The sequence below is a fragment of the Falco naumanni genome, chromosome 10, assembly GCF_017639655.2.
Source record: "Falco naumanni isolate bFalNau1 chromosome 10, bFalNau1.pat, whole genome shotgun sequence".
Lineage (NCBI taxonomy): Eukaryota > Metazoa > Chordata > Aves > Falconiformes > Falconidae > Falco > Falco naumanni.
Genome location: NC_054063.1, coordinates 4,132,087 through 4,154,750, shown reverse-complemented (window position 1 = coordinate 4,154,750; position 22,664 = coordinate 4,132,087). Strand labels below are relative to the sequence as shown.

The following is a 22,664-nucleotide window of genomic DNA, read 5'->3' as shown; positions in this document are numbered from 1 at the left end:
AATCCCAGGGAGCAGCTGCTTCTGCCCCGGCTCGGGCAGGACGGGCCCTCTCCCGGCCTTCCCCCGCCTCTTGCCATGCTTTTCTTTCTGCCGTTGGCTCTTCTCTTAAGTAGAGAGGAGCAGCTGCGACCCTCTAATAACGGTTCTGTACTTGGCAGCTGCCGGTGGTATTTGGGCGCTGGCTCCTCTCTGGTGCTGCTGAGCCTGCCCTGCCGCGGTGCTGTGCCTGCTGCGTGCCTGGGCTGCTGCCCGGCCAGCTGCGGGGAGGCCGCCCGGAACCCCAGGAATGCGTTTTGCTGGAAACCGCATCCAGTAAGGGAGAGACAGGCTGGAGACAGAGAAGAAACTGGGTCTCTTCAGTCAAGGGGGAGGGACGGAGGATGGGAAAGGTTTGCAATTGCTTCTTTGTCAGGACAAATTGAAGAGATGGATCAAAAAGAAACAAGTAGAAGCTAAACTTTTCATCAAGTGAGAGGAGACTTTTTGCAACACTTTCCCCAGGCATTGCTCTGCCGGTGTTTTCGCCTCCCTCAGCAACAGACTTCATAAGCTCTGCAGCTCTCCTTGCACCTGGAAACAGGAGCAAAGGTCCCTGCGCACGCCGGGACACCCACCGACCCACCGTGTTTGGCTTGCAGCCTGACAAGCCGAGGCATCCCAGCAGCTCTACTTAAAAGAGGTCAAAATCTGCATTTGCCATGCAGAACTCACCCAGGCTACCTCTAGTTCCCTCTGGGAGGCTGCTGAGGGGCAGCGGAGGATGGGAACTGAGCGCACAGGTGCTGTGGGTGGGCTGCAATACCTGCGGAGCCACAGCAGTGGGGCTGGCTGCCCACCCGAGGCATCGGTGCTTCGCTCCCCCCTTCCCTGTTGTGTGGCTGTGACTGTCTGGTCCTGCTCGGGCGGTGGGGACGGCTGGACGTGTGGCCCTGGTGCGCACGTGGCCCTGTTACCACCCACGAAGGGTTTCTGTTTAAGTGGGAGAACAATATTTTATATTACATAGATAGAACTGGAAGAGCAATATTTTATTTTATATAGATTGTGTTCTGTTCTGTTGTATTCTACTCTACTTATTCTACTCTGTTCTATTCTATTCTACCCTACTCTATTCCACTCTATTTTATTCTACTCAATTCTACTCCTATTCTACCCAATTCAATTATACCCTATTCTATTCTACTCTCTTCTCCTCTCCTTCTCTTCTCTCTTCTCTTCTCCTCTTCTCTTCCATTTTTCTCTGCTTTGCTTTGCTCCTCCCTCCATTCCTTTCAGCCAGAGAGTCTTTTTATACATTTTCTTGCCAAAGGTTTTTGGGTCTTCTTTTCTACCAAGGCAGGACAGGCTTGACACGACATGTGCATCTCCGTGTCCTCCCCGTGGCCCTGCCGCCTGAACCGGACTGTCACTCCTTCCCCATCCTGTGCTGACAGCCTGCAGCAGGCCAGGTGCTCCCGCACATTTGTGACTCTGCCACTACCAGCAAACACCTCACCCTTCCCCTCTTGGCCTGAGCCCCCTCCAAAAGCACTGCAGCCCCCTGAGATGCAGCCCCAGGAGGAGCTCAGCTGCCCTGCTACAGCACCAACAGCCCTGCCAGGGTCCCTCAGGCTGGGGACATCACTGTATTTCCCTGTAAATCCCAGAGGGTCCCCTTCCCAGCCCATCCCAGGTGCCTAACTCCACACTGGGCAACAATGACAAAAAATCCTACCTTCAGAAATGGTACACAAGCACATCCTGGGAGCCCCCTGAGAGCACAGATGTGCCACGCCACCGCCAACGTGGTAACAGCTTGGTTTGCTGGACTAGAAGAACAAGTTGCCACCCTGCCAGGCAAGAGAGGGGCCGACACCGGCAAAGCTGGCTCAGCACAGGGCGTGCGTGGGGAGCCACGCGGCGCGGAGGCTGCTGCTGAACTCAGCACAGCTGCGGATGGCTGGTGTCCTGGATGCTCATTTGGAAAATCCGGCCATCAGGGTCACAGGGAAAACTGCTCCATCCTGAGCTCCCCTGCCGCTCCCAGGAGGGGCCCAGCAGGACATGGAGGAAGGCTGAGCTTCTAGATGCTCATAGCAGAGCATTTATAACCCCTTGGTGCTCTTGGTGAAGCCAATCCATGTCAATATGTGAAGTCCTCCCTGCTCTGCAAGCCCATAAAAAGGAGAAATGAGTGGGCTGAGTACGTGCTCTTCAGCTGCTTGTGCTATGCAGTTGTTTTAACTCTTCTTTCTCTACCCAAAGCAGTAGGATCTCTTTTCTTTTGGTTTTGGTTTTTTTTTTTTTTTTTTACAAGTATGTCCTGTGGGTGTTGGAGCTCGGGCTGTTGGACTGGGTGCCAGCAGTGAATGAGAAGTCTTTGCACACACCGGTGGAGCTTGACCCACAGCCTTAGCTGTGCCAATGCCATCTCATACCCTTCCAGGGTGGCCAGGCGTAAAATCCAGGAGCCTAAAGATGCTTTAAACACTCAGAGGCAATGAGCCATCTGAAAAGCAGGAGTGCTAAGTTACATGGAGATGACAGGGCCAAGAACTGTGGAGGGAGGTGAGAAAGAAGGTGAACACCACCCTCCAGTGCTTTCCTTCCTCCCTCATCTGGTTTTCCCTCCTTACCCACCCTGGGCTTCGATGGTTTTCCCTGAGACGTCTTGGATCAGTCCCATTCTGCCTCTCCAGCCTTGGGAGCTCTCCTTGCTCTTGATGAAGCCATGCAAATCCGGGTGGATTTCTTCCCCAGAGCCTTCGTTAGCCGACGCTAACCCACCTCGTTGGGATTATAGCCATCTTTGATCCTGCTGTAGTCAGGAGACGTGGCTGCATGCCATGTAGCATGTCTAATTGAGATTTGCTTTGCATGCTGCAGCACAGAAGGGGAAACAGATCCCCTGGGATCCTGCTGTGCAGAAAGCAGCAGCTCCCCGCTGCAGTCAGGGATGAACAAAACAGTCCTTCCCCACCCCAACTCCCCTTTTGTGGGCAGGTGTCACAGAGAAAACTCTTTGGTGCTTTATATTGTAATTATCTCCAAGTGCAGCCTCATTACTTGATTTGCTTTTACTGCACGTTAGAGATGAGCCGATGCATCTGACCCAGCTGCAAGGAGCTCAATTAGCTGAGCTACACCTAGAAGTCGTGGCAGGTAGGCAATGTTTCCTAGACAATTACAATATGGCCTGGGGAGTATTTCTATACCCAGAAGCAGAGGTGCTTTAATCATCTGTGAAGCATAATTAGGGTCTGAACTAAGCATCTAAGCAAAGTGTGCAACAAGGGAAAGAATCACACGGTGTGAAAGAGCGAGCTGGGGTGGGCAGTGCTGGCTTTGCCGGGGGCTTTGGTCCGTGCACTGTCCTGCTGGCACGTCCTGGATCTTGGGATGCGACAGTCACCGGTGAGGTAGGAAACAGGGAGCAGCACCGCAGGATTTGCATGAGTTGCTTGCAGGGTGCATGTGCAAAGAGCAGCTGTGCTGGTGCTTTACGTCCCTCTGCGGATACTGCGGCTGCTGTGTGCCCGCCCGACGGCGGGGCAGCTTGCCTTAGGAATTATTTTGGGGCGTCTGCTCTGGAACATCATCAAGGGCTTGAGGCATTGCCAACGGTTCACCTCCCCCACTGCATACCTGCCTTTTATTGCAAACAAGAGAGGCCATGACACAATATTGGCAAGCTGAAGTTTCCATCCCCCCAGCTACATCATCCCGAATCCCATGTGCCACCGATTTGCCCTCTAGCTTGGAAAGGCTTATCGCCTGTGCGGGCATCTGACCCAGCACACCCCTTCCCCCCGCCAGGGGCTGCCTGTCCTCCCCTGGGGGGCACAGAGGGCTGCGGCTGAGGGAGGCAAGCCTAACCTCACGTATTCATAAAGCTGCCAGTTTGCCAGCCCTTGCCAGCCTGGGAATGTGTGTGGCTGGCAGCAGTCACGGTGTGGGTGCCAGGGTGGGAGAAGCAGGGAAGGACGGGCCAGGATGCTGTGCCCTGGGAGGGGTTGGGATGCTGTGCCCTGGGAGGAGGAATGCAAGGTGTCCACGGCCTATTTGCAGCTGCAGCAGGTGAATGGGCCAAGTAGGTCAAAACTCTTCTTGCCTTACAGGGAGAAGGACTTTCTCCCTTAGGTCTTAGTGTTGGGTGGGTTTTGGTTTTGTCGGTGTATGTTTTCCTCACTGGTAAAAGAGAGGAAACGAAGGATGTGCTGGGGAGGAAGGGGTGGCTGAGGAATGGAGCACACGGAGAGGAAGAGATAAGCTGGAAATGATAATGAACAACCATAATTTTCTGTGCAAAAGGGGAATTCAGGCAAGAAGTAACTCCCTCTACGACTGTTTCAGTAGAGGGCTGGGACTGACTCAGATGGCAAGCAAAGATGTTTGCAAAGAACAGGGGAGCTGTGGTTAACTCTTCAAATAAATACCCTTGGCTCAATTTCCCCTTTCAGATTCAACTGAAATTGTTGCTAGCATTTGTGTTATTTGGAGCTGGTGCCTGGGGCCTTGCTGTGCTGGAGCTCCTTCCCGAAAAGCCCAGGCAGCAAGGCAGCAGTCAGGGATGCCAGGGCAACCGTGGCATGACACCCTTCCAAAGCAAGCACCGGGTTTAGTGGGGAGCGACCTCTTTGCGAGGCCAGTGATGTTTGCTTAACTGCTTCTGCCAGCGTTAACTGGGACACGGTGACCTCCTGCTGGAATTCGTATGCTGTGATGAGTGAAAAATCAAGTTTATTGCAGAATCCTAAACGATTAGCAGAAACCTGAAGTTTTCACACACTCTGGACCACTGTTCCTGAGATCTGAGGGACAAACCTGCTCCCTTTGGATTTAAGTTCTCTGCTGCTTGATCTCAAGGGGTGTGTTTTTTAAGCTTCTAGTATTTGCTTTAAACTGAAAGTCACACCTGGATTTCTTAACCTTCTAATTTGGCTGCATAATTTTATCTTTAAGCTTCCTTATGCTAGGTGGGACTCAACCCTTGCTAGCAGAAAGCCAGTATTTGCAAAGCACTGGTATGGTGAGTCCAACCATCTGAGGACCAGCCTGTGACTGCGACGTCCTGGGAGCTGCTGAGTGCTCTGGCCGTGACCTGGGATGAGCAAGTCTTTGACCGCCAGCCCAATATCTGGTCCACATGAGGGTTTTGTGACTCAATTCCTGCCTACTCCTTTTAGCTTAAAATGGTGAAGATCCATCCATCCAAAAATGCAGGAGCAAATGTCTCTGTCTTTCAGCAATCCCAGGTTCATGGTTTGTTGGGGAAGTGAGCGGGACCACCTAATAAATGAATAAAACCAGGTGAGTTTTAGGGATACAAATCCTCACTTAAGTCTTGTTTATGAGCACAAGTGTCTCTTGCTCCAGTGGCTCGCTCCCAGATCCTCGGATTTATCCCAGGTTTTTATAGTCGAGCACAAGACCTCACGTTGTCCTAACGCAGGGGTCCTCAAACTACGGCCTGCGGGCTAGATACGGCCCCCCAGGGTCCTCAACCTGCCCCCCCGTATTTACAGAACCCCCCTGCCGGGGGTTGCGGGGGGGAAACCAAGCAGCCGCAGATGACTGCCTGCCACTTCATCCGCGCGCCGGCCCCCCGGTTAAAAAGTTTGAGGACCCCTGCCCTAACGCATGGCACGCAGTCTGTGTGCCCAGGCTCCCCCCCATCCCGGTGGATCCGTAGAGCTCTGCTGGGCTGGCCTGCCCTGGGATGCTCCAAGCTCATTGAGATGGCAAAATGGGGCTGCAGCGGTTTTTCCTGCTGGAGCCGGTACGCGGATAAGCAGCAGGCGCTGCAGGGACCGTGCCCGACCCTGTTTTTGCAGGGAATGCAGAACCGCTCTGGGAGCCGGCGGGCGTGGGGGTTGCCCCCAGCAGGAGGGTGCCGCGGGGGGCCGGACACCTGTGGGGCCGTGGTGGCAGCCCCGTCTCGGGGCTCCTCGGCCTGCGGCAGAGGAAGAAGAGGCATTTTCCAGGCGTCCAGCGCTGGAGGCCAGCGGCAGCGGTGGCCTGCGTGGGGACAGTGCCACCGCCTGGGAGCCAGCACGGGGATGCTGCGGGGACGCATCCTGCCGAGGCACGGGTGCTGGCTGCCGGCTGGCTCGGCCCGGGTTCGCCTTTGGCTGACGCAGCCCATAGCCCACCCTGCCAGCGAGCTCCCTGCCGGAGCTCACCGCCCACCCGCCTGGCTGGAGACCCCCGCTTCCCTCCCAGGCGTCCTCTCCTCTCCTCTCCACCACACCCGGCACGCTCAGAAATCCACTTCCAATAGTCCCTTATTTTTTTGGGAGTGCTGCCTTCGCACCCAGGCAGGTGCCTGGTTTTGTGGGTCCCCCTACGCGTCCTCTCGCCCCTCTTCAGCCCCACCTTCTCCCCCGGCTGCCGGGAGCCCGTGCATGTCCAGCCCAGGAGACACCGTGAACGCAGAAAGCCTGTGCCAGAGCCCCTCGGGACGGGCAGCTTCCCAAACACACAGATCGCTTCTGCCCTTGCTGGAGAAAACCAAGTAGCTCTTGGAGCAGAAGGGAGCAGGGGTTTTAGCATTTTGGGCAGCCTCAAGAGAGACACGCCTCGAGGAAAAAACAAATCCCATCCTTCACGCCTACCCGAAGGCACAAGTAAGCTACTTCTCAGGGACCGTTTGAGATTTGCAAAGGCTACTGTAGAACCCACGCTCAGGTCCAATCTTTCTTTAAGTCAAAGGAAAGCCAGCTACAGCCTCAAGCAAAAGCAGACGCCTAAACCAAGGTATTAGTAGTATTGTAGTTCAGAAGCGTTGGCCTTAAAGGAGAAATATACAGACATATCCCATTTTTCTTTCTGTAAGTAGAAAACCAAAGCATTTAATGATTTGCAAACAGACTTTATTAAAGTTCCTGTAGAACCACTCTTGCCAGAGCAAACATATCCAACCATTTAATCCTTTCCCATATTAGCAGAAACGCACACAGCATCTTTCGTTTGTAGGAAAATCACTTTTCAAGGGACAGCAATTTTGATGTTATGCAGCTGAACAGCTGCTCATTTCTTTCCTCTATAGTGCATTGGCCACCACTGCTTTTCCAAGAAGTCTTCTAGGGAAAGGCAGGGGAGAGCTCCATTTCAGATTAAAATACATTTGTTTTTTTGGAGAGCCTTCCCCAGAGACCCAGCAAAAGCACCACCCAATAATAAGACAGTAGGTAGTTCCCCACGGGCTCTCTTTAAAGCCTATTGCATTAGTGTGGTGGGTCGACCTTGGTGGGACACCAGGTGCCCTCCAAACTGCATTATCACTCCCCTCCTCAGCAGAACAGGGGGGAAAGAAAGTAAGATGGAAAAAAAAAAATATGGGTGAAGATAAGGGCAGTTTAATGAAACAATAGCAAAGGTTGTGTGCGTGGAAGCAAAGGGAAAAAAAAAAAAAAAAAGAAAAAAAAGATGTTATTCTCTACTTCCCATCAGCAGGCGATGTCCGGCCACTTCCCAGGAAGCAGGGCTTCAGCGCATGTAGCAGTCGCTCCGGAAGACAAAATATTGTTAAAGGACAAACGCCCGCCCTTTCCTCCTCCTTTCTCTCTTAGCTTTTCTTGCTGAGCAGACATCATACGGTACAGAATATCCCTTCGGTCACTTTGGGTCAGCTGTCCTGGCTGCATCCCCTGCCAAGATCTTGCCCACCCCCTCACCCCCGCCCCACCGGTAGGCTGGGGAGTGCTGGAGAGACAGCCCCGACGCCGCGCGGGCACTGCTCGGCCGCAGCCAGAACACTGGTGTCTTATCAACACCCCTCCAGGTACCGATGCAAAGCACAGTGCTGCGAGGGCTGCTGTGGGGCTCAGCGAGCCAAGGCCGTCAGAAAGGGTTGCGGGATTCCAGAGCTCCTAAAGGGTAGAGACCCACTTCTAGAAGCTGCCCAGTAACTTTATTTCAAGGATAGAAAAGCTGCTGTGAGAGCGTACAGTGCTTTCACCAGCCTCGGAATCAATACATCGAGAGATGCACAGGAGGTCGATCAGCTCCCCAGACACCCACTCAGGGATTCCACAGACATTTTTGGTACAAGCGAATTATCTATTAAGTTAATCAGCTTTATATACGAAAAAGTTCAGATTAAGAAGAGGACGTTGCTTTGATGTTGCTCCGCAGGCAGTCACCACTCATGAAATGATCTTCACTTCAGGCTTGGACTCCTCCACGGCTCTGAGTTCATCATCCACTTCAGAACTCCAGTAAATGTCATACAAACTACACCCAAACAAAAAGGCAAGCTGGTTTAGTGAGCATCCGCCCGTTCAGGAAAGAGAAAGATGCACAAACGGCCGGTATGGGAAGGTGGTCTAACAGGAAGGACCCCGTCTAGGTTCAAGAGTCTGGCCAGGCAGCCAGAAACATGCCTCATGACACAGGACCCATTACTACCCCCCCGCCCAGCACCACCTCCTCCTTATCTTGGGCCTTATGGACCAAAGCAGATCAAGGCACTGTGGTCACATCACTTGGAAGGGACAAGGAGTGTTTTGCAATATGCAGATGGCATTTGGCCCACCCTGGGTCACCCGTTGCCTTCAGATGCAATTCCCAGAGAGCTGGTGCTCACAGCCCCCCACCCCGCAGCCCCCCAGCTCGCTGGAGCTCACCACCCGCCAGGTGGAATGCAAGCAGGACCAAAAACTTCTCTCACACTAAGTGCTGCAGATTGCAGCTGGGATTCAGCAAGGCTTTGCTGAGCTTCCTGACGCCTTCGTCGCCCAGAGGGTTTTGGCTCAGCTCCAGCTCAGTAAGGCACGGCTTGCTAGTCATGATGGTGGTCAGGGTTTCACAGCAGGCTGACGTGATATCACAGTTGCCCAGCCTGCAGGGAGAGGAGGGAGAGGCCAGTGCAGTGAGTGATGGCTCCAGAGACCAGCCCACCCTCGGGCAGCGGGCGCTGACATCCCTAGCACAGCCCAGAGACCCCTGTTAGGCTGGCGTCTCCAAGACATCAGCAGGGGCTGGGCTGTGGTCTTCCCACGGAGACAGCCGTCCTCGTGGCGACTGCTGAACACCTAAAAGTCCTCCCTAAAGCTTAATGGTGTGTAGCTACAGCAGGAAAAGGAACCCTAAGAAGATATCCCCAACTTCAACATCACACAATCTTCTCTTGGGTTTAAACTGATCATAAATCACCACTAAAGTCTACTACTTGAGATTTGCAACCATCTCTCTAAAAAAGGGCAAACTGAGGCCTCTCAGCTGAGAGCCAAGCAGCTTTAACTGGTCAGCAAACATATCTTTCTGGGCAGAGACTTCAAGTCTTGCTGGTGTCTTCCATGACTCGTCTGCCTAACTCACTCACTGTGAGTCTCCGCCACCGGAGCACAGCTCTGGCTTCTGTCAAGTGGCACGGAGGGGACAAGCATGGTGCCCTGAGCACCACGCAGGCCACAGCCACACCAGTCCAGAGCTCAGTGCCCACTGGGGAAGGGAAGAGGCAGATGGGGAAGGAGAGTCCTACCACAGAGCTGGAGATGATGCTTCAGCTGGCCTCCTGCTCCTGCTGGTGAGGCCAGACCAGCCCACATGAGTGGCCAGCTGGGGTTAAACCACGACACCAGAGACTATACAGGAGGCAACTGGCGAATTCAGGCAGGCTTTGCACTGCGACTGGCAGGCACGAGGATTAACATGCCAAGCCTGGACCAGGAGTTCCTCCACCTCGGTGTCCCACCCAGGAGAGGCCATACGGGTGAGTTCAGAGAAGGGCAGAGGAAGCTCTACAGTGCGTGGCTTGCAGAACAAAGCAAGATCTCTCCAGTCTCCCTGTACCTTGGCTTTAGATCCTGCAGGTACGCTGCACAGTGAACTCTCAGTTCTGCACCTGGGAGAGCACCTGAGGATGGCTACGAATGCACCGTCACATGGGTGACGGCCTGTACTTGCAAGAGACCATGAGTGACAAGATACATGGAAGCACTTTTGGCTTTCGTTTACTTGCTAGTGGACTAGTTAAACATCAGTTTGTGGTGTGAATTGCTTCACATGAGCAAAAAAATACTGTGCTACCATCTATTGCTATCTTCCTCTCTCGAAGGGTAACACAGCAAGACAGAAATCAACTTCTGAGGGTGCACCTTACCATAGGGTATGGATGCTGCAGTTGGGGTGCAGCAGCCCCTGACACAAGAGTTCAACGCCTGCATCTCCCAACTTGTTCTCGCTCATGTGCAGTACTTTCAGGTGCTTGTTCGTGCTGAGAGCAGAGCTGACGGCCTTGCAGCAAGCAGTCGTGAGCCCGCACTCCCTAAGCCTGCAAAGCAAAAGTGACATGAGATCTAGTTGAGGGATCTAGAGTATCAGGCACCATTCACTTCTTCACATTTGCTTCACAGGAGCCCGGACAGTGGGAACAGAGGAACCAAAGCCTTCCCACAATCACCGTACTCCTCTCAATGCTCCCTGTCTGCTCGATCCTTCTAAGCAGCACATCTCCCACTCCTCACGTTTGGGATGCCTCTACTCGGAGCGTGCACCTAGGAAAGGCACATGCTCACAAAGCACAGGAATGATCAGAGATGAAGCGTGCTGCTTTCACAGTCCCTCTGAGCTCCGCTGTGCGCTCCTGAGGCACATTACCAACTCCCAGGCCACCAGGGCAGGGGATGAACCCAGCTAAGGGCAGGAGCTGAACTTGCCATGTAGTAAGGTTCAGGTTATGCTTGTTCAGGTTCTGTGTGGAAGAACAATTCTCCTTTCCCGGCCACAGCTGGTACCAGACCAGCCCAGCCTAAATGGTAACGCTGTCAGCAGAGAGGATGCTGAGAATGGTTTATGTCATTAGAGCCTTCTTTGGGCTCATTAGTGAGGGCACTTGGATCCAGCAGAGAACCCGAGACAACTGATCACAGCACTCATTTTGCTATTACACGAGGCCTTTCAAACTTCAAAAGTCTCTTAGCTGCCATTTGTTGCACAATAAAATATATTACACAGAAGCTCTGCAAGCATCCTATTGCTTATAACAGGATGACGACAGGGCAGACCTTCAAAGCCTCTATGAGCTTAGAAATACAAATCCCTTTAGCTCTGCAAGTCTAAATCCTTTAGGTGACAACTGACATGAGTTGTTCACAGAACCATTGCAACTGAGGATCTATCTGGTGGGCATTACTTCCCCTACATCTTTCCTTCAGTGAGGTCTCCAAAGGCGGCAGTGGGGATGTGAAACTTGACAGCAGCTCACCATAGCTCCTGGAGTTTACACTCGGGATCCTTCAGCGCCTGACACAGCATTTCCATGCCTGAGTCTCTCAGGTTATTGTCTATCAGACTCAACTCTGCGAGGGTCTCTTTTGTACTAATGAGTTTGGAGAGATATTTACATCCAACACTTGTGAGATCACAGTCCCATAACCTGCAGGGAAGAACAAAATATTATTTTCCCCCCAAGAATGACTTAGATTAGAATACAGTGTTATTTTAGTATTCTGTATTTCTGATTACATCACCTCATTTTCTTCTATCTTTTACAAAACCCATTCATGCACCATACCACACAGCTTTCACCTTACTTTCCACCCGTTGCACCAAAACCTCTGTTTGTAACACAAAAAAGAAATAGGAACATGCAATGCTAGTAGACAGATAACTCAACAGGAAGCCAAGACAACGCCATCACAAATTTCCATTCACCACCTCCCCAGAATTTTATCCAAGTGATTTCAGTGCGGTCCTGCTTCTCCACGGCATCCTCCACCCGGTTTTGAGAACTAACTAATTTGCAGTAGATTATTCTCGTTTCACTAGGGGGTGTAACTGAGAAAGTTTCCGCTTAGGAGCAAACCAGCGGCGCACTGTAGATAGTTGAGAGGCTGCAAGAGGGATTTAAGTAATCTCTGCCTACCCTTACCATAGCTTCTCGATTTTGCAGTTCGGATGCATCAGTCCTTGGCAGAGGAGAGCCAGACCAGAGTCCCCAATCTTGTTATCCCCCACAGAGATCTCTCTCAGTGATGACATGCTGCTGAGAACAGCGCTAATCTCCTGACAGCTATCACTGGTGATGCCGCAGTTCTCCAGGCTGCAGAAAAAAGAACCGCTGGAGTTGCTGCTCCAGACCCACTGTGTTAGATACCCCCCAACGCCCCCAGTTCAAACCGAGAAGGGTCTAACAGCTGGTTCCCTCTGACGCACCCATTCACATCCGTTAATGTAAGGATCATTTTTGCCAAACTCCCCCTTTATAGCGACTGTCCTTTGTAAAAGGAACTTCTAGCTGTACCACACAGCGACTCCCTGGCAGCCAACCCCTGCTGAAGCACAGAGGCACGATAAAATGAATCATGCTTCTCCCCTAAATCCCTTCGGAGGCTTTACCCCAGACACAAGGCCAAATCCAGCATCTCTGTTGTGAAGCAAAAAAGGGACCTGAATAAAAACAGTCAGCTGGTTGGTAATCCAGGGGTAAGAACTGGAGCCACTGAGGGAGACTGCTGCTCTCCTCTGAGATGCTGGTGAGCAGTCACCCCTTGTAATTGCAGGTTTAACCTGGGGTGCGTCATGCTCACACTGTACCAACAGGCGTAAGAATGAGCTCAGAATCACATGCTAAAAGAAAAAATAAAAATATTCAAAAAACCTCAAAAACTGAAAGCTCCCAGGCGTTTGCTTGCCATTTCCAGTTACAGAAATCTGAACCAGCAAGAATTCTGGCCAAATGTTAAGTTTCCCTGACAATAGTTTTTTCTTATCTTATAGATGGCATGACTAGCGGCAGGACTAGTTGCAGTTAGAGGTGACCAGCTCCTTCTTACTGTAATAACTCTAGGTTGCAGCTTGACTCCACCAGCCCCCGGCACAGCTGCTTTGTAGCTGTATCTCCCAGCGTGTTGTTACTCAGGCTGAGCTCCTTCAGGGTGGGCTTGCTTTGCAGAGCAGCATTGAGAGCTTCCACAACATCAGCTGTGAGTTCGCAATAGTCCAACCTGCAAGAAGAAAAGAAATCCAGGGGAAAAACAACCGTCCTCGTCACATCCTGCTACCCGCGAGATGTCAGCCGGGCAAAGCATGCGCTAGCCAGGGCAGAAAACGTGGCGACATGAGCTGAGGGCAGGCAACACATGAAACCAGAGATAACCGTAAGAGTTTTTACCGGCATCTCCCGGTTCGTTTCAGGAAGCGTTAATTCTTAAACTAGACTCCAGGGGACCCTAGCAAACCAGTTTTACACCAGTCCTCTGTTAAACCAATGCACAGGCTGCCTTGGAACACGCGACTTGAGTTTTGCATTGCAACACGTCAGGCAGGCTCACCACCAAGCCCTCCCAAGGGGAGCTGGGGCTGTGAACAGACCTGGGTCCTGCTCAGCCATAAAGAAAGAACCAAGTGCAGCAGAATCAGACTTCCCCTGGGTGTCTGAGAGGTCCTGCATGAACAGCCACCACTGCCAGGAGGGCCAAATAAAACCTATGGGAATAGACACCCAGCTCTTCCAAACCCATGAGATCTACCAGCACAAATAAGCATGACGCGATTCCACACAGAACAGGAAGAAATCCCCATCTGGCAACAAAACTCCAGCTTGTCTCAAGGGAAGGACAAGCATGACCTGCCTGATGACCAAGAAAGCTCAGTGACTACTTACTGCAGCTTCTGCAGCTTACAGCTGGGGCTCATCATCCCTTGACAAAGCACCTTGACTCCAGCGGTTCCCAGTCTGTTGTCACCAATGCGCAGCTCCGTCAGGGAAGGCTGTGTGCTGAGGACAGCGCGGAGGGTCTCACAGCTGGCACCCGTCAGATTGCAGTTTTGCAGCCTGAAGGAGAGAGGCAACCGGTGTGAGGGAAACGCAGGGAAGCTCTTCTCAGAGGGGTGCATCTGCTGAGGATGGAGCTTGGAAAGGACACCGTGGGCACCGACGGTGTGTAACCCTCTAGAAAGCGGTATGTCTGAGTTACTACTGCTGTTTCACAGGTGTGCCCAAATATTTTATCAGCTAGTACTATACCTGCAGCATGAATAATACTCCCATGCTTCCTTCAGTATAATCACACATATAGCACCTCTAGCAGAAGGATCCAGCCTACATTAAGCAGCACCACCACTGTTTAATGTTTTAATCATCATGAGTCTTATCCCAGAGATAAATTAATGGCACCTTATGATTTCTTGCCTGTTCTGGAAATGTGATCCAGAGTAGCTGAAACTAAAAATCTCATCCAACTTGGCTTAAATCTCTGAATATCACTTCGAAGTTTAACAGTATACTGCAAGAAGGATCTATGAAGCTGCTCCTTCAGAACTCAGGCTGGGAGAAGTAGTGTAGGAACCAGGTGGTATTGCTATGGGGTGTTTAGAGTTCTCCGTCAAGACTTTCTGGCAACGTAGAGGTGTTGTGCATAGTGGTACTAAGATTGATTTGGGTTTGGTTGCTCTTTTATTCCCTAGCGTGCCTTACCAGAACCCCCAAAATGGACAATTATGTTTCTAAAGAACTGAAACAGCCTAATCCAGGCTGTGACTTGAGCATCTGGAGAAGTCTGAAGGTTAGGACAAACTCTCTGAAAAATCACTTGTGTTAGGCTTCCAGTACAGCCCACCAGAGAGGTGCAGTTCGATTAGCTTCACAGTCAACTTCCCCTCTGTCAGCGAGTCCTCATTGCAGAGGACACAGGGACTTTTGAAGCAAGCATATCTAATCTACAAGGGACTTTGAAGCAAGCATATCTAATCTAAAAGGCAAATGATTTTATAAGGTAGTGTCATGAAGACCCTAGACCCACCTCAGGAGCTGGAGAACTCCAGTACCCTGCGGAAGAGATGCTGGAGAGAGAAGGTAGCATCTCTTTGAGGGTCACTGAGGAGCAGGGGCAGCAGCCACTGGCTTTCACTAAAGCTCCTGCACCATGATTGCTGAGGGAAGCCCACTAAGGCTATAGCATGCTGCTGGCACCTCCGCGGAACATGCTCCCTTGAACCAAGCTGGCCCTGACCTATTGAGAAGACAAGGCTTGAGGCAGAGCCAGGCTGGTAAAGCACAGAAGACTGCCAGCTCTTGAAATGCGACGGCTCGTGAGAACAGCATTTTGCTTGGCTCCTAGAGAAAGGAGCAAGCAAACCGGACCAAATGCTAAACACTGTTCGTACAACTGGCAGAAAAGCCCTCTGAAAAATGCATTTGTGAAAACGTCGGGTATTGTGCTAATGGCAAAGTGGGGCCCTCTGTGGACATCCTTTTGTTTAAACCAGCCTAAACAGATAATCCAGCAGCCTAGACCAGGGGAAGATCTGCTACCTCTTCTAAAGAAAGTCTCCAGAAAGCCTTCACTTGGCTGGAAAACCCCTCTACCTGTCATTCCCTCAGTGCTGAAAGACAAAGGAAGACAGATTGACGATCTGGAATCTTCCAATAAATATACTGCTTCGATAAAAACTTCTGGGTTTTTCCAACCACCTGACCTAGGTAAGCACTGAGATGCCTCAGCATGGCTCTTAACTGCCATTACATACTGGTTTGCCTCATGCCTTCACCTGCAGCAAACTGCAGGCGTGTTAGAGCGAGACAATCAACGGGGCTTTACCATAAGTTCTGTAGGCTACAGCTTGGCGTCAGCAACCCTTTACACAGGTACTCGATGCCTGCATCTCCCATCTCATTGTTGCTCAGCTTCAGCTCCGCGAGGACTGGATTCATACTAATGATGGAGGAGAGATCCTCACAGTGACTGCTGGAGAGATTGCAGTCATCCAGCCTGAAAAAGAAGAGAAGCAGCACTTTAGTTCTCAGGGTTGCTCCGTTCTCCCTGGCTGGAGAATTGCCTGTGAAAGCAAAGCAGGCAATTCACTCTGCTGCAGTCCCTGGGACACCTCTGTTAAGTACGTGCGGGGCCTGTTGGATGATGCATGGCCCAACAAAGACACGTCCCCTCTGCAGGGCTGCAGTACAGGGGGGGCTGGGTGGCAGCTCCCCAAGCCACAGATCTCCTCTGTGCTGTGCTAGAAGACGGCACACGACTCGAGTCATCCTCCCTTGGCAAGGCTTCAGCTGGATTACGCACCTTCATTTAAACACGGATAGCAACAAACCACCTGGTGTGTGAAGCCACGTCTAACCCGAGGCCAGCTTACAGGCTGCCAGACTGGTTCTGCCCTGAGACCAGCCCCAGCGACACCCATCAGTATTTGGTCTCACGTAGGTGAGTCACACTGGTCTGCACCGTCTCTCTCCAGCGTAACCCTCAGCACACAAACTGCAAGTTTGCAGCGTGGCAGGGGCTTCTCCCACTGGACATCAGCACTTTTCTAGTTACTGCTAAATTGATGGGGGGGGGGGGGGGGGGGGGGGCTGCTGTGCGTGTGAGCTGAACTGGAAGGAGAACCAAGGAAAAGATTAGGAGCCCAAGACAGGCAGGGAGGCGTTAAGGGAAGCAGAAACGACATGGGACAAAAGGAAGGTGTCACGGAAAAACCCTACAGCCAAAGGCACAGCCAGGACTGCCAAAAGTAGTTGCCTGGTCACTTGTCCTTAGACAACTGTGAGAACTGAGGCTCTAGTAGGCTTCTCATTCCCTGCCTCTGGCAAGGAGACTTGGCTCCCCATGGGATCACGTTCAACAATCCCTGCTGCAGCTGCTCTCATCCACTGTGAGTTAAGCAGCCCAGCCTCTGCCCAGGAGGCAACCATCCCACTGCCTTCTGGCACCCAAGGCAAACCTTGGGAAGTCAAGGTCAAGCCCATGAAGCTTGCCTGCACATAGCTCCTCTGCAAAAGAAAAGCAAGTCATCTTCAACCTGCCTGATGTCCTCCAAGTCATTGCCGGCTTGGTGCGGCCCATCCCCTCCAGCTAAAGCACAACGATGCCAGCCCGTGGGGTATGAATTCCCAGTCAATCAGGAGAGCAGGAAGAGCGCGGGGGCAACTCTTCTGAACCCTGCCCTACAGCTTACACTCCAGGAGATGGTTCCTTCACACTGGTTTGCTTAACACACAAGGCAGGTGAAGGCCAAATGAACAATAAAAGCTGATGGCATGTGGCTTGTGCATGACTATTAAGTAACAGTTACTTGACAGCATCTGACCCGCTGCCCAGAGAGTGCACAACCTAATGAGCACGGTGAGATGTCTTCCCTCTCAAGGGAGAAAGACAGGAGTTACCAAAACAGTGGTCAGATGCTTAGACAACCACATTACCTAGCTGAGCTCTACGGCATGCCATAGAAGAAGTACATTACCTCATACCAAAGGGTGCATATCTGTAGCTGAAAAAGCTTAGGGTGGGTTTTTCTTTTTTTAACACTACCCCCCCCCCCCCCTTTACATTAACTTTCTGGATAAAAATATGTAGAATCATTCCTGCTACTGTGCAATTTTAAGTCACAGGTTAACAGCTCTGCAGCTGAAAAACACAGGAGAGAAGCGCAACAGTTCTTACTTAGAAGAGATGATACGCAACTAGTTACTACCTGATGCTTTTGCAGGACTTCATTGTGGACAGAAGTTCAGCCCATCTAGATGGGCTTATCTCCTCACACTGCATGTCAAGCTCCATTTTGACAGTCGAGACAAGGTCTGAAAATAAAATTTAAAAAAATAAAACACACTTTCATGGACTGAGAAGCAACAATCGCCCCCCACCCCAAGCTCTCAGTTGTGAGCTACACCATGCAGAGGACAGATTTTCCAGCACCAGTATGAGCCAGCAGCATCAGAGTGGTTTTGTCTGAGACCCCACAAAGCCCTCATCCGACAGGCAAAAAGCACACGGATCCTGGAGAGGTATGGCGACATTTTCTTATCTGAAGGCAGCTTGTACAAGAGTAAGATGCTCCCCTTCCCTCTCCAAGGGACCTTAAGCAGAACGAGCTTTTCAGAGGCACAGGTGCCACTGTCTCACTGCTGCACTACTGAGTCACACGGGTGCGCCACACCACTAAGGCTGTGACACTGGTTGTGAGACCTCGAGCTACATTTAACATCAGGGTATTTTTGAGAGAATGAGGCAAATGAGAGCTCAGATTAAAGTTCCTCCTGGCCACGTATCTGTACGTGAGAGGTGGAACCTAGGTGGATGGCAGAAGCATTCCTCCACGATTTGATGTCCAAGCTTCCAAGGTCAGGCAAGTCCAAGTACAGAGAAGCTGGTAAGCAGGAATTTAGGTTTTTTGCTCTGCAGCCCAGCTGCACTTCTGAACCAATATAAACACAGCACCTGGCAGAGCCACTCCAGGCAAACACGCACAAGAATATGCCAGGGCTGAGCTCTGGGCTCGGAGGGGATGGTGGCAAAGGCAGCGCTCCAGAAGGTGACAAAGCGCGGTCTCGGTGTCTCGGCTTTGCTAACATAACTCAGACTGCAGAATGTTTGTACAAAAAATAATAAAAATCTCCTGAGCCATCACATAGGAATGTGAACAGTAAAAAAACCCAAAGCACCAGGCGTTAGGGACTGCAGCTCATCTCTGCCTTCCCCACAACGCACAAGCTACCCCAGCCCGGGCTTTGCAGGGAGGCGAGTGGGCGTCACAGCACGCACGGCCCCTCACCCATGGCCAACGGGACCCCCACGGCCAACCAGGCCCCCCACCACGGCCAATGGGACCCCCACAGCCCCACAGCCGACGGGACCCCCCACAGCCCCACAGACAACGGGGCCGCCAGCCACGGCCAACGGGCCCCCCACAGACAACCGGGCCCCCACAGTCGGCCCCTCACCCATGGCCGACAGGACCCCCCGGCTAATGCGACCCCCTCCTAAGCCCCACAGACAACCAGACCCCCAGCCACAGCCAACGGGCCCACGCAGGGCACAGAAGCGCCGCAGGCGGAGAGGGGTGCCCGGTACACACGTATGTTTAAATATATAAATACACACACAGAGCCAGGGGGCAGGGCGGGCAGCCGGGCACCGGGCGCTCCCGTACGCGCTCGGCCCCCCCCCCCAGCAGCCATGCGGAGCCCCGCTGGGCTGAGCCCGGCCCGGCCCCACCGCCCGCCGCCCCGGGGGTCCCCGGCGTCACCGAGGGGAGCCGAGCCCACGCCGCCTCCCAGCGCACCCGCCGCCGCTGCCCGCACCACTCACCCGGCTGCCGCTCGGCCGCCATTTCCGGATCGCCGCCGGGACCCGCCCCCGCCCCGGCCCCGGCCCGCCCCGGCCCCGGCCCCGGCCCCGCTCCGCCCCGGCCCGCCCCGGCCCGGCCCCGGCTCCCGGCCCCGCTCCGCCCCGGCCCCGGCCCGCCCCCGGATCCCGGCTCCCGGCTCCCGGCCTCGCTCCGCCCCGGCCCACCCCCGGATCCCGGCTCCCGGCCCCGGCCCCGCTCCGCCCCGGCCCCGCTCCGCTCCGCCCCGGCCTGCCCTGGCTCCCGGCCCTGGCCTCGCTCCGCCCCGGCCCCGGCCCTGGCCCTTCCCCGGCCCCGCTCCGCCCCGGCCCCGCGGAGCCCATCTGTCCCCTCTTCCTCCTCCTTTTTTCCCTTTCTTCCCTCTTTCCCCCTTTCTCTCCCCTTTCCCTGCCCTCTCAGCCACTCTGCCCGCCCCTTCCCCTCTTTCCTCCTTACCTCACCCTTCCCTTTCCGTGACTTCTCCCTGCTTCGCTCTTCCCTCCCCTTTCCAGCCTTCTTTCCCCCTTTTCCCTGCTTTTCCTTCTTTCTTCCCTTCTTTCCCCTTCCCCTCTTCTTCATCTGTTTCCTTCATATCCTCTTTCTTCCCTCTTTTCCCCTGTGTTTCCCTCACTTCTTTTTCCTCTCTTTCCCCCTTCTCCCCTTCCCCTTTTCTTTTTTCTGTGCTTCCCCACTTCTCTTTTTCCTCTCTTCTTTTCCCCCTCTCCGTTTTCTCCCTCCTCCCCTTCCCTCTTTCTTGTCTTCTCTTCCGTCCCCCTTTCTCCCTTCCTTCCCTAGTTTTCATGTGCTCTCTCCACCTCCCTTTTCTCTCCCCTTCTCCTTTCTTTCCCCCTTTAACCCCTCTTTTGTTGCTTTTCCACTCTTTTGCTTGCCTTTCCCCCCTTTCCTTCCTCTTTCCCTATTTCTTCCCTCTTTTTCATCCTCTCCCCTTCTTTTCCTCCCTTTCCCGTCCCCCCCCCTCCTCTGTTTTCCCCTTCCCCCCCATCTCCCCCAGACCAGGAGCAGGGGGATACACGGGGATGAAGAGGGGAATGGGGAACCCCCTGCAGCCAGGGATGCGCAGGGGGTGGGAGGATCAGCCCGTAACGGGACGGTGTCCCGGGGCTGGCGGGGACCCGGGGTGCGATGGGGATGCATGCAGGTCACCCAGGGGAGAGGCACCGCGGGGGGGGCTTGGCCCGGGCAGACAGGACCCCCTGTTGCACTTCCCCAGGGAGGCTGGAACTGGAAACAACAAAAATATCCATTCCTCAGCGCTCTCCCTGACTTCCAGCGTGCCTGCGTACAGGGGCCGGCTGGGAGGGCCTGGGATGCCCCCCCTCCCCGCCCCTTTCACCAGTCCCATCCGTGACACATCTCTTCCATTCCGTCTCCCTCATTAGCGCAACACGTTGACGAGCAGCCGAGCTGCACCTCGCCTGCACAAAGGCCTCTCCTCTGAGCTGTTTGAGACGAAGCCACGCGAGCAATGGAGGATGGGCACGCTGGAGTTTGGCTGCCGTGGTGCCCATCACCCTCCCCGGGCTCTCCCAGCGCCGCGGGACCCACCAGCCCAGCGCCCAGCAGCATCCCCACACACCCACCCCCGCCCGAGCCAGGGTGCCAATGCCAAAGGCGTTCGTCATCGCTCGGTCCCTTCCTCCTCCAGCTGCCAGCTACTCCCCGTCTCTCTATTGTTTGCCGGTACTTTTAGCCCCGGTAAAAGCTCTTTCAGACTTTCACAAGACAGAGCAAAGGAAGGTTTTGTAGTGCCAAGCGCTTCCTAGGCAATGTACTGAGCTGCCTCCCTTCCTCCCCTCCAAAATCCCAGTTTCTTCTTCCTACAAACACCCCGTCCCACTGGCTCGCACAACAGTTTGATTAAGCACAACCAGCTGTTCCCTACAAAGCAGCCTCTGCAATTCATGGCTTTAAAATCACTCCATGCTCCTCCCCGGTACGCAGAAGGGAAAGTTTAGGGAGTTTAAGAGCCCGATTTTCCTGCTGATACGTACCTCGCTCTTCTGGGCGCTCTGCAGGAGCGAGGAGGGCAGAGCTGACGCCTTCCTGCTGCTGTTACTACGCAACTTCTGCTGTTGTACGCACGGTGCCTGCTAGAGGGAGGAAAGCTGGTGCCTGCTAGAGGGAGGAAAGCCGTTTCGGGTGGTGATGCCTTTTTTCCTCCCAGCTCAGCTCTTCAGGGGCTTGTGGAGCCTCACTCCATACACGATGGCGATGATGCAAAAGTCCCACAAACCCTGATGATGATAGAGACGGCTTTAACGTCTTACCCCAATCGTGTAGCCACTCGCCGGGGTTTAGCCCAGAGCAAGGGAGTAGTTGCCATTGAAGGATCCATCCAAAAATGAGGCCAACCCACTATTAAAGCGTAGATAGAGATGCTGGAGTTTGCATAGTTTCTCCGTTCCTCGGGCAAGCCCTGTCCCGCCTGGACTGGGTGGGATGCTGAGCACATTATTGCCTCCCTGTCACCTCCCCTGGGGGTTAACCCCCCCAGCAGGGGCCAGGGCACGTGCAGCCTGCAAGGGTCCTCCAGGGGCAACCCTGGTCGTGCCTCCCCAAAACTGCCTCTCGGCAGCAAGCAGGACCCCAGACCTACACCCCCTCCTCCCAAACTCCTGCTGGCTCTTCCCCTCCCCGAGGATTACCCTGCCACCACACGCTAATCGTGGGCTGAAGTAACCCCTTTTCTCCCCCTCATCCTCAACAGCATGAAGGTTAATTAATATTTCAATAAACTGCAAATGAACCGGAGGCAGAAGGTCAGCTTGGGTTTTCCCTCCTGTGGCTGTGGATGCCGGCAGAGGAGCAAGCAGGGAAGCACAGCCCATGTTGCACCCCCAGGGGAACACGAGAGGTTCTCCCCCACCCCCCACTCCAGTTGCCTTTTATTATGCTTCTTCTGGAGGAGATGGGAACCGACCACCAGAAGAGCTCAGAGAGCTAACCCCCACCTTTCCTACTGCCCAGAAGAGAGCCAAGTGCCAGGGGCACACCTCTTCCCCATTCCCTCCCAAGGAAAGGCAGGATCGTCCACTTAAAGGGGTTGCCGGGACAGTCCTTGTGCCCCTGGCTCTGATCTGAAACCTGCTGAGCCCCAGTCCGAGCTTCGGGTGGCACGAGCTTCTGGCTTCAGGGCTTGCCAGGGGGGTGGGCAAGGGTGCTGCAGCCAGGGAAGGGGGTCTCGGCCCTTCTTGCTTAGCCTGATGCTCTCGGGAAGACCACTAGTGTTAGGAAGTAAGTGGACGGGGGCAGGTGGTTGCACCATCCCTGGTCTGCCAGGCAATTTGGAATCGGGTGCCCGTCATTCAGCCCCACGGGCAAAGCGTCATTCCCTACCCAGCCCCTGCCAGCACCTGGCTGCTCCCCTCCCGGCGTCAGGAGTCTCCAAAGGACAAAGTCTAGCAGTGTTTGTTAGAGGTTGCAGAGCGGTTTACGTCACACAGATCTTCTCTAGAGCTCCTGCCCGGGGCAAAGCACCCGCTGCAGGCTGGGCTGTGCTGGTGAAAAGCCAGATTTACAAGCCGGTAGCCACGCCAAGATGTTACCAGCTTCTCCCTGTTGTCCCTTTGGCTGCCCTCGCTGTGGGGGACAGCAAAAGGCATCTT

At 53.7% G+C, this 22,664-nt stretch overlaps 1 protein-coding gene across 2 annotated transcripts; it reads right to left on the bottom strand.

Moving 5' to 3' along the window:
• Nucleotides 1–7,872: 7,872 nt before the first annotated feature.
• RNH1 (ribonuclease/angiogenin inhibitor 1) lies at nucleotides 7,873–21,142 on the bottom strand. 2 transcript variants are annotated; one of them, XM_040609066.1, is made up of 10 exons: nucleotides 21,051–21,142; nucleotides 17,407–17,512; nucleotides 15,525–15,695; nucleotides 13,589–13,759; nucleotides 12,759–12,929; nucleotides 11,855–12,025; nucleotides 11,189–11,359; nucleotides 10,085–10,255; nucleotides 8,651–8,821; nucleotides 7,873–8,214 (listed from the first exon to the last, which is right to left on the bottom strand). In XM_040609066.1, the coding sequence occupies exons 2-10, from the start codon at nucleotides 17,490–17,492 to the stop codon at nucleotides 8,127–8,129; spliced, it is 1,371 nt and encodes a 456-aa protein (XP_040465000.1). In that variant the 5' UTR covers nucleotides 17,493–17,512; nucleotides 21,051–21,142; the 3' UTR covers nucleotides 7,873–8,126. The 2 variants fall into 2 exon arrangements, with proteins under 2 accessions (XP_040465000.1, XP_040464999.1); XM_040609065.1 differs by lacking the exon at nucleotides 21,051–21,142 and adding an exon at nucleotides 19,023–19,088.
• Between the last annotated feature and the right edge of the window lie 1,522 nt (nucleotides 21,143–22,664).